This window comes from Chaetura pelagica, unplaced genomic scaffold, assembly GCF_000747805.2.
Source record: "Chaetura pelagica isolate M959 unplaced genomic scaffold, ChaPel_1.0 scaffold12, whole genome shotgun sequence".
Taxonomy (NCBI): Eukaryota; Metazoa; Chordata; class Aves; order Apodiformes; family Apodidae; genus Chaetura; species Chaetura pelagica.
The window spans coordinates 6,586,925-6,598,758 of NW_009952801.1; the positions used below are offsets into that span (position 1 = coordinate 6,586,925).

The 11,834-nt window shown below is 35.5% G+C and overlaps 1 protein-coding gene across 3 annotated transcripts in view; it reads left to right on the top strand.

The window, feature by feature from the left end:
- The window catches only part of HDAC9 (histone deacetylase 9), a 279,706-nt gene that overhangs the window by 180,131 nt on the left and 87,741 nt on the right, over nt 1-11,834 (top strand). For all 3 annotated transcript variants that reach the window (XM_009994950.1, XM_009994952.1, XM_009994951.1), the window contains exons 19-20: nt 4,024-4,143; nt 4,466-4,563. In XM_009994950.1, coding sequence (XP_009993252.1) covers nt 4,024-4,143; nt 4,466-4,563 — 218 coding nt within the window. The remainder of the gene's footprint in view (nt 1-4,023; nt 4,144-4,465; nt 4,564-11,834) is intronic.

Below are 11,834 nucleotides of genomic sequence, written 5' to 3' on the forward strand. Positions count from 1 at the left end.
CCTACAGAATACAAACTTTAAATAGTCAGATGTGCTTTAAAGAATGTTGTTGCTTTGGCAACCAAATTGGCCACTTCCCTCAGCTAGCAATGATTCGACTTGTGTAACTTCGATATTATTAAACAAATCAACAGGTCATTCCCTCTAAGAAGTTTTCGAGTCATGTATGCCAGCTTTTGATGGCTCCCTGAAGGAAAGCTATGTGATTAAAAATACACTTAATTCAATATGTCTTGTATTTTAATAGAAGGCAATCTTACACAATACTTTATATGTTTAACAAATGGATTATTTAAATGCAAATGGCATTTGGCATGTTGTCTATATTCTTTTCATGAATAATGAATTGGAGCTCTGCCTTACACTTAAAGGATCAGCCCAATGCACAGCCCAAGGAAAGTTGAATGCTGATTTATGAGCACCATTTTTGTTTTCCTACAGTTCATGAGGAGGTGTAATAGGGTGTCTGACAAAGCATACACAGGAAATGAACCCTGGCATCAAAACCTAACCTGTTACATCTGCACTTAATTAATTTTTGCAGGTGATAAAAGATTTAAAGACAAAATATGTTAAAGGGTTTTTGAAGTGCAGGGCTTAATAGTCTAAATCTTGTTCATATCTGCACTCATAATTAAATCTTATTGTGAAGTCATGGCCTTACCATCTAGCACTTTTGTTCAGTTAAATATGCGTACTGACTGTTGAAGAGAAGCAGAGAAAGGGGGAGTGCGGGAGAAGGAAGGGCAAGTGAAAAATGAGTGATAGAATGGCTATATGGGTAGGTTAGATATTCTTAGAATGTTTCAAAAATATTTCTAAGTGTCCTACTATTACTTAGGAACATAATTATAAACTTCAAGAAACCAGACTTTTTGAAAAAGTCCCTTCCACTGTATGTTGTATCTGTTTGCTGATTTGAATCTTACAGTTGAGTTTTACTGCTGTAAATGTAAGCCAAAAGTGAACTCAGTGTTTATTCTTGTTATTTTAATGAGAAAAACCTATTCAAAGTTTGCTTTTGTGAACGTTTTTAAGACTTTTAGACTGTAAGTGTTACATTCACTTTGTTGGGAAAAGAAATCACTTCCATTTGACTCACTCAGCCAATAAGCACTTCAGTTTAAGTTTTGCAAGGCAAGGTTAAATGTGCAAATCGTTACCTGTGCAAATGATTACCTGTGAAGCTGCTATCCTCACCCAGGAAAGCAGATGGAGAATGCTCAGCCTCTCTCTGACTCTATGCCATTGGCCAGAGCAACCCAGCTGGTGAAAAGGGAGAAATATATGGCTAACACAGATTACTTCATTCCTGGAGCAGTTACAGTCCAGTCCCCACTCTACTCCATGATCAGTGCAACAATGTACAAAATTTCATATGGAAAGTTTCCTATGGATAAATCACAATCCAAACTGAATTAATTAACAAGTTAATAGTGATGCCTTTATTTTCACTAACTGAGAGTGTTAGGCATCTGAAAGAAAGAATGGAATTACAGTTGTGAGACTTGAAATCAACCTTTAAGGCTGTATTTTGATAGTGACTAGCACAGCAGGACCCCGTGCTTGTTGGCAGCTATACATGTTACTGTAATGCAAATGTTAAGAAGTAATATTTGGTCCCACACATTAAAACGTACTCTAGTTACAAATCTTGTGTAATCTTAATAGCCTCTACATGTTTACATATATAAATTCTTATTTTTTTAATTTTTGATTTTTCCTTCTTTTTTCTTACACCTAAAAAAAGGCCTGTCATTTTTTCTTTTCTCATTCCATGAATTGAATAAATCTTCCTTTTGAACTGATTTATATACCCTGAATACATTTGATCTACTAAGGACAAAATATGAACACATTTCCCACATGGTAACATCCGCAGTCTTAAACAACACATTCCTTTGTCTAACCAGGGAAGTTACTGCTCTTCAAGACAGAGTAACCCTTGGTGTAATTTGAGTTTAGACAAGAAAGCTAGCTTTGAGATTTGAATAATAATAATTAAAATAAAAAGAGCTCTGTGTGCCCATTTAATATTTTTCCTTCTTATTTGAAATCTGTTACAGTAAGAGTATACCTAAAGCCCCAAATATAAGTGGAAATGAAAGACTAATTAAAATCACAAAATGAAGTCCTATTATGGTTTTAGTCATAGTCTCTGCAGATACCTGTATTTGGCCAACATAGCTTCTCAGGTTGTTGTTGGAATACTTCTTCCAAGGTCATCCATACTTGCATGCATGTTTGCATGATCTGGGTCTGTTTTGGAGTAAATACAATTTTTTTTGCACTTGAATACTGGATGGGATTGTGGGTTAGTCTGCATGCCAGATTTTGCTTCATTTGCCAGTTAGAGCCCTCTAACCCTATGCTGGCTGCCTTCAAATCTCCAACACCCTCACACCATGGTGTGCTCTCTTGCACCTTCAACATGTGTTACATTTAACCTTGGCATTAAGTCACAGTTGGGCTGTAACTTCATCCTCATGTTGTTTCAAGTTCTTTCAACTGAGAAAAAGTAACCGTTATAATATTACCTCTCAGAGGTCCCAGAGGAGGTCCAAGTCAAGCACAATGCAGTACAAGTAAGACTCAATCAATGTAAAGAGTTCTGAACAATGTGTGTGAAAGTCATGGGCTGGCATAGAGCGCAAGACATGGGCAGGGGTTGCTGTGCCATTGGCAATGTACACCTAGCTTGAACCTTCCTGGAGTCTAGGCATCCTGAGGAAAATGTGACCACTGTTTTTGTGATCCTAAATTCTGTTCAGACCTCATAATATTTGTAAAATCAATGCACTCCAGGTGATATTGTTGCCATTCAGTAGACTTTGTCCCCCTTCTGAATTATCTAAATCAGAAATTTCCAAGGAGTGGAGAGTCAATGATACCTATAATTTTCAGCAATGATATCTATAATTTTTCAGCATCTCACAAACGCCAGTGGAGAAACTTAAAAAAAGACTCAGTTTTCTTTTACCGAAAGGCAAGTGGATTTTCTCTTTTCTCTTGTAAAATTTTGGGTGTGTCTAACCACACAGAACAATTGTAGAACTGTGAAAAGAAACACTTTAAAAAGAGGGAAAGTCCACACAGTTCGCTTTTGTAATAAAAATATACTGTCAGCATTTTTTTCCCAATATTTTATTTAATGACAGAATTTCTTTTCACTGGCGTTATATAATGTTTGAAATATGGAGACTGGCCAAGGTCACTCCTTGATTGTGGAAGGCACCATCCTATCTGCCAGATGATTTAATAGCTAATGAGATCATATTCCTATGTCTTCAACTGTTGCCGTCATGATTTTGCAAAAATGAAGTATGAAGTCCTTTCTGCATCTGGCATCTCTTTTGATGTGGATCTAACTGCTGAGGGACTGCTAACTGAACTGAATGTTTCAAGAAAGCCAATTTACTCAGCTGGTCACAGAGCCTTTGACCTCAATAGTGGAACTTGGCAAATCAATGAATACACTTATGTTTAGTGTTCTGTCAAGTATTGTGAAAAACCTCTGTAAACCATAGATCCTTCTGCAAAATACTAGTTTGTAGTTTAAACATTAGTCTTTCTTCAGAGGCCAATGAGGCTAGTTAATTAAGCCTGAGGGGTTATGAACTGTTGGCAGTTAATAAGTCATAAAATTCCTCCATAAAACAGGATGCTAGATTCCATCACTGAGGCAAGGAGTACAAAGAGCCGGTGTATAAATATCTAATTGTACAAAAGGACTGGGATTTCTCAATGACTGCTCATCTGGAGTCTCCAGGGCAAGCTCGCTATGGTTTCCTGATTTTTAGAAGCCAGTTTAAAAAATGAGTGCATTAAAGAGTAATTTGCCTGAAAGTTCAGGAAGTATGGGGTGGTGAAGGGAGGGGGAAAGGGAAAGACAAAAGGAGGGCAAGGGAGAGAGAGAGAGAAACAGAGAGGGGGTGGGGGGGGTGGGTAAAAGAAAGCAGAACTGAGCTCTGTACACTGACTTGGACATTATTACATTTGTCATCTGTTTTCTTTCTCCTTTAGGATGTTCACCATGGCAACGGTACACAGCAGGCTTTTTATGCTGACCCCAGTATCCTGTATGTTTCCCTCCATCGCTATGATGAAGGCAACTTCTTCCCTGGCAGTGGAGCCCCAAATGAGGTTAGGTTTATTTCTTTAGAGCCCGCTTTTTATTTGTATCTTCCAGGTAATTGCATTGCATGATTACCCCTAATTTTCTTGTCCTTCTCTGGTTCTTTAAATTACACCAGATTACCAAATTGTCCACTGGGAGCAGGGGACCAGTGGAGAACAAGTGCATAACCCAGAGCAGTCCTTGTCAAACAAGGCTGGGCTGATCTGACATGTTGTTTGATGTTTGTTTCTAAAGCACAGAAGACTTTTTTTTTTTTCCCCCCTCTCTCTTTTCCTCCTCCCCTTTCCTCCTCTTCACTCCTTTTGGCATTTTGTTCTTATTTTTCAGGTTGGAAGTGGCCTTGGTGAAGGATATAATATAAATATTGCTTGGACAGGTGGCTTGGATCCTCCTATGGGCGATGTTGAGTATCTCACAGCATTCAGGTTGGTACCTTTTTCTTTTAAAGTTATGAAAATTGGTTGTAGAACATAAGCACATGAATAAGAAGTAATGCAATCTTGAGAGACAGGAGAATGACCCATGGTGAAACTAACTTAATCCTGGTATCCCAGCATACAAAAGCCTAGTAAATAATAAAAGTGGATAATTTATTTTTTATGATCACCCACTCAGAATTAACAACAACAACAACAAAAAGTCTAATGATTCAATCACTAACTCATTTTGTCATTATTATAACATCCAGTAAAATGACTTTAAGCCTGCCAGCTTTTCTACCTACAATATTTAAATGTAAACGTTTATACCAGGCAGAAGAATATTACTGTTTATGTTCCTGTTGACTGCAGTTAAATGCAAGTAAAGGAGATAGAAAGCAATATAAAGTATGGTCCAAATCCAGATTCCCTCATTCACTTGTAAGTCTGTAATGATGCTCACAAATTTAACCAACTGTTTTTTTCTATAAATTGCAGTAAAGTGTTATTTACTTTAAAGTCAATGATTATGAAACGCCTTAGTAAGAATGACAGGTAATATTTCATGCATTTCTCTTTGCTTTCAATAGCTTATTCTAAATGAAATTTTGTTATTTCATAGGTGATGCTTCATAAAATTTAGTCTTATTTTCATAGGACCAGAGGATATAAAACCAGTTTAAAACACATTGTTTTAGACTTTCAGTAGTCTTGTCTTACATACATAATTTCCTTTCACTGTAATACAGTCAAGTGGAAGGGTTTAGTGGGCACTCACCTTTCAAGACTGGGCAAACGCTATGTGTTTGAAAAGACATTTCATTTAGGAGAATATGCAAGAAAGACAATGAGACAACTAGTGTGTATCTCCAATGACTTTCAAGACTTCAGTTTGAATCAGTCCATTTACTTTTTATAGCTTTTGATTATATTCTACTGAAAATATATCATCAAAAGTATAATTGTATTTTATTTTATTTTCTGAAGCACTCCTGTGGAGTCCATAAATTAATATGCAGAGGATCTGATAAATAACACAACTGAATTCTAAGTCTACGCCCTAGACACAGAAATAGCTTTATGTATTGAGAATACAGCATTATTATTATCATCGTGGAAAAGGTCTTAATGTTCTTGACAAAACTGGCCAATATTTAAAAATATTGCCACAAACAGTGTGTGGCAAGTTCCAGATTTTCTACACCTTAGTATTTCCTCAAGCTCTTTCCAATATCTGTCTTACTCTTTGATGAGATTTCATGGAAATTGGAGAACTGGATGTTTCAAATAATTGGCATTAGTGTCTGATAATAACATATCTGGTATGATCATGCCAAAATTCTTGGTTTGGATCCAACCTGTCCCAGTAATTATATAAGGCCATGGAGAATGGTGGTCCCTGCTAGTTGAACAGAAGACACATAACTGAGACTGCACCCAGAATTGTTACTCCTGCTATCCCAACAGCAAATACCTGGGCTTAATAATACCTGTTCAAATACCTACTTTGCAGTTGTAGTGTAAAGTGCACTAGCAAACAGTTTGGAGTGGCTAGTGTTGCTGCCGCACCTATTGCTCTACTTCAGAGTTAGAGGGAATTTCAATCTCTGTGCCTGAGCAAAACAGCACTATTCAGAAACATAAAATACATGTAAGCTACTGCACACTGACTAATTATTTGCAGACATACGCCTAAAATAAGTCCTTAATGATATATATATATGTGTAGTGCATATAAATTCAAAGTAAAGTTTAGGATCTCCCTTAAAATAATTGTTGATGGTGCAAAATGTATTGCTGTTATTTTAAATACATCTACATAACTTCATGATTAATTTTGTAATTAATGTGAAGGTTGTATCTTGTGTTAAATAGTTAATAGGTTTTTATTTTTTTATTTATTAAATTTTTAGGAATTCAATTTTGTTGACTGATTACAATAGTTACTGCTATTTTCCTTTTCTCCAAAAGACTAGGAATGACAGGAAATATTTGTCTACATCCTGTGCCCCTCTGTAGTGCTTTTCTCTTCATACCTCCTCTCCAGCAGACAGGGCGGTTATGCAGTGCCCAGTGAAGGCAAGAGAGGTTGTTGGCAAAGGTCCTCTCCAAAGTAACTAAGGTCTGAATAGCATATGGGTGGAGCCTATCTGGAGAGAAGCCAAAGCCTAGTGATTTCTGAGGCCTTGAGAGCCTAATCCTTTGAGTTCCTAGGAGCCAAGACATTTGCATTAAAATGGTCTGAATTTCTCTAGGGGCTACACATAACAGCCACTTTCTCACCAGCAGAGTCTAGAACTTCTGAGAATTGCACCAAGCACATATTTGAACTGTCAGCAACCATGACACTACGTAGCTCGTTATGCTTGACTCACTGTCGAATTTCACAGCAGAGATCCTTCTGAATGATAATGTCCACAGAATTTGAGACCAACATTTTTTTCTGCCTCCAAACTGTCTGATGAAAATACAACTATTTCTTCAGGAAAAAGCAACTTTTGTATGTAAAAAAGCAGAAAAGTTGAAGATGAGTTAGAGGCATAGCACAGAATAATCACTTCAAAGGCATGTTGAGTGGATGGCTCAAGTGGGACTCTAGTGGGAAACAGGAAAACTTATGGTGTTGGTTTTTGTCTACCATTTTGATTTCAGTGCTACATGAAAAGTCTTTGTTGCATTCTTAAACTAACTCCTTCTAGTGCAAAGTCAAATATAATGGCCATTACATGTTTGAAGATGAAGACTCCTGCTTCATATGCTTTCCATTCTATTTCTTTTCCATCTCTACTAAGAAAATATATTTGCTGATGTTAACTACAAGGAGGTAGTAAGAAATGTACAGGAGAGGTTTCTGTGCAATGAAAAAGAAGCCCAGTAATCGAATCACTATACATTTTCATGTTGACAGAAATATTTTGTTTGCTGGATGTTTCTCATAGTTAAGCAACTGATCTAGCTATGGAAATCCTTGAAAGAATGTCCTTTTTCTATAGGACAGGCATCTTCTTTTGTCCTACGATAAATAAAAGCACTGCTCTTTTCCATTATTTTTAAGGCCTGATGTATCTTTGCCTCTAGAGAGTTTTGTTTCATCATTTTTCTCTACCTATTCAGGTTAAATATGGTCTAATCTCTTTATAAACAGTAGAAGATGGTGGCTATTTTTGAAAAAGGATGATTCTACACTCAGGTTTATGAGGATGTAATCTCCTTTCTTTTGCCAAGAGCTATATAAAAAAAATAAGAGCAATAGTCAGCTACTAATGGTCAAATAATTATTTTCATAAGCTCCACATTTTACCAGGTGTGCTTAGTAAAGGAGGCAGCAGACAAAGGCTCAGGCCTGTGTTGTACCATGCATACATGTATATGTGTGTACTTGGAGTTTACAGAGGGTAGGAGAGATGTGTTTCCATAGAGGACAATATAGAAGACGCAGGAGGCAGTGGAAAAAAATGTGTTTAGGAAAAGGAGAGAGAAGCAAGAGACAGAAGGAAACTGAGGTGTGCCTTCCAACCACTTCTCACTACTTTATTCGACAAAGGAGCTGTAAGTTTAGGTTAAACAGCCAGTATGCTCTTGCTGCTTTGCTCTACTCCAGAGTAGCATAAAACAGCCACAGCATATCAATGAACCTGGCCATAAAAGATTACATAAAATGTGTGTGTGTGTTTCTTGGAATGATTAGAACTAGCTCATGAAAATATTACCTTTGAGACAAGCTTTTAGCAGTCACATGTATGATTTAAATTTAAGAAAGCAAGCAAATTCAAAAGACATAGGTGACATGAAGACAGAACTGAAGATTAACTATATCCACAATTTAATTTCATATGCATAAAAATGTATAATTGTTTTTTTAATAAATAAAATTAAAAATTAATAATTAATAAAAAATAATCATACTTGAAACCACATAAAAATGAAATAAAATGAAGGTGTGCAGCAGAAAATCTTCACTCTGTCTTACTGATCCCAGTTCTTGTTTTTGGAGAAAATAAATGTTTAAAACTTTCTCTATTCTAGTCTCTGATCAAAAGTGTTAGCAAAGATTCATTGTAGTCTTGTGGTCTTATAGAGCATAGGTAATGTTGAGAGACTACATTGGTGTATACCAACCTTTATTTTTGTATTTCCTAATCTAATGACATTTAATTTTGACGTTTCATATAAAAAACTTTGTAAATGCATTTTTGTTGTTTTTCAAATAAATTCCCCTTATAAACTCTGTTTAAGCATAGGTACTGGCTATTATTTTTTTTGTCTTTTCAAGTTACAATTTCATGTATAAACCCTAAAAAGAAAAATCAGTGGAAATATTGCTTTGTTTTCTTTATGCTTTTTCATATAAATATGGATAGATAGTGCGTATTTCTCGATCGTGATTGAATTTTCCATTATATTTTACTTTTTAAACTTTTTGTTCATTAAGCAATTGGATATAACAACATTAATGAGTTTTTTTTTTGTACCCTCTTGGTATTAGTTTCACGGTCTTAAGTAAACATGTCTGAAAAACAGAAATTCTTTGCTTTAGCTCAAATCACTGTTCTTCCATTTTCATTAAACATCCATTTGTTCATATACTACATGTGCAGATGAAATGGTCATTCTTGCGTATCCATAGTTACTATTTTAAATGCCTTTGCATCATCTGTGTCATGTCCTGTCCTAATTTTTTTCTCTTAAAATACAGTATTTCTGGTCTTCTTGATCTCTCTTCATGTAAAAATTTATCTAGTAGCCAAATCACTTTATTCGCTCATCTCTAAAGCTCTCCTATTTTCTAGAAATGAGCTAAATACACCACATGAGGGCGAACCATCAATTTGTATTATTTTGAATATTATGGCTTTCTTTGACATCACTGTTCTGCAATATTGTGTAGCTCTCTGAGTAGAAACCTTGGTTTCTAACAAATGTAACAAAAGTGTGTAGGAGACAAACCCCAATATTTTTCCTAGCTGTACCTTACTATTTCCAATGAGACAAAGCACAATGATATATTGTGATAATGTTTGGTAAATTCCACTAAAAATAACTTTTGAGAAAAAAAAGTTCTTTTAAACAATAATTCTAAATACTCATAACTTAATACGATTGTTTTATGGCTGCAATATCCAGAAATGATGCTGAGGCTGTGTTATGATAGACCAGGTCAAAAAAATATGGTAAGACCTGGTTTCTGGTTCAAACATGAAAAGATGAAAAGACACAAATGTGTGGCAGAGGAAATAAAAAAGACAAGTTAGCTGCTCAGACTCATAATTCAATAAAGAGCAAGTAGTAGGCAGAACTAACATCTTCAGAATTTTAATCTATTTTGTTATCAGTGAACTCCATTGGCAAAAGCCTCAGACTTGCAAGATGCCATGTTTACCTTTAGTAATGGAAATAAATTACTTATTTATCAATATTTTACATTACAGTAACTGGTAAAGATTATCCCAGCTATTGTTACCTCTCTTGTCTGTTTGCTGACAGCAATGTGTTCAGTATTTCACTGTGTGAAGAAGGCAGAATCTCTGAGCCATATGCATGAGACACAGATAATTATTTAGCCAAATGTAGCTCGATGTTCTTGAGAGTGCTAATTATCTGCAATCCACCTGCATTGTCATGGGCATAGTACTACTTTCATGAAGAAAAATGTAGCTGAACAGGACACAGTCATGGAAATCTATACGATGGTTTCTGTGTGGATGTGTATAGTCTGCTTTCAGTCACCCACAACATTCTGTGGAGTCATAAGTTACAGATTTGATCAGTTTTTCATTTCTGATTTTGTTCACTTCTTCCAAGTGTTTTTAAAAGATGAGCATTTCAACCAGAGATGTCTTTCTTTTCCCTTCTGCCATAGAAAATATCTTAAGAGAAGTACATCAAACAGCTATAAATAGATGACTTATGAGTGCCTGAGCAGTTCCTTTTGAAGAAATCTGAAGAAGGTAGAAGTTTGCTTAGAATAATATTTTTAAATCTGCTTAGAATATAAATTTCATATGTAAATATTCAATAATCCTGAGGATTCACAGCTTTCTGAATTATTTTTTTAGCATGGTGGTGTTGCTGATATTTTTGTAATAATGTTAATTTTTTGTGCTTTTTTCCTGTTTCTTGACAAATGTTCTGAGCCTTCAGATATTCAGTATTGTGGGAGTAGGGACAGAGTCCCTCAGAAATGGAGAAGCAGAGTTAAAAGCATTTGAAGCACTGGTATAAACAGCTTTTCAACATTTTGTTTTACTTCAAAGTTCACCATAAAACTAAAACTGGCAACACTGTTTATAACAACCTCTTGTTCTTCCTACTTGTTTATTTTTATTTGGAAAATCTAACTTCTTTCATCAAACTATCTTAAATTTTCACCTTTTCTCTCCCAGATATTTTAAAACTGTACATGGCACTCCTTTCATTCTCTGGAACTACAGAAATGAAACCTTTCATTACAGAAATTAATTAGTGTCGGCTTACTTTTCTGCAGATGCACAGTTTCTTTTATTGACATGGCAGAGCAGGGGGTGGAGGAGAAAGGATAATAAAATATGGCATGTGTCAGGTTTATGTGGTTCAGGTTAAAAAGTATTTCATTAAAAACCCAAGCCATACATGATCTGTAGTTTCAAAGTACTGAAAAGTATCTGAGCTCTTTTCCAATATAAGCCTTTTCCAGTTTTTGTGAAGCCAGAAAGATGAAAGAATAGAGTTGCATGAATAAAGAATTGCCATATTGTCAAGTACTTTGATGGAAAGGAGAGAAATATCAGCAGAAACATCCTGGGATAAATTAAACAACAACAAAGGCACAGAAGATATTTTTATCCTAAAAGTCAAAATATCTTTGGCATTTAGATGGAGGTAAATTTCATGTCTGAAATAGAAGTCCTACAGCAACAGTGAGTGATTGTATAGATGTCCAGCCCCAATTTAAATTTTGTTGCTTTATAATAACTTTTCAGAACTACACTGTAGCCTGTAAAAAATATGCACATGTTCTCTGCTGGAATAGCTCCAGACTGTAACAGAACCACTAGATTGCACCCTGGTGCTTTATGTATTGTTTAATTGTTTTCCTTTGGTGGATATTTTTATTAAAAGCCCATTATCCAGAATCAGACCGAAGTGTTGTTTCAAGAACAGCAGAAACAGGGGCCTTTCAGCTACCCAGTTTTTACTCATGCTTGCTTTAGCCAGCTTAGCTAATGAGACCTCCACTATTCTTTTAATACTTTAAGAAGAAAAAGAAATGGGAATTTTTATTTTGCTCATTTCAAACA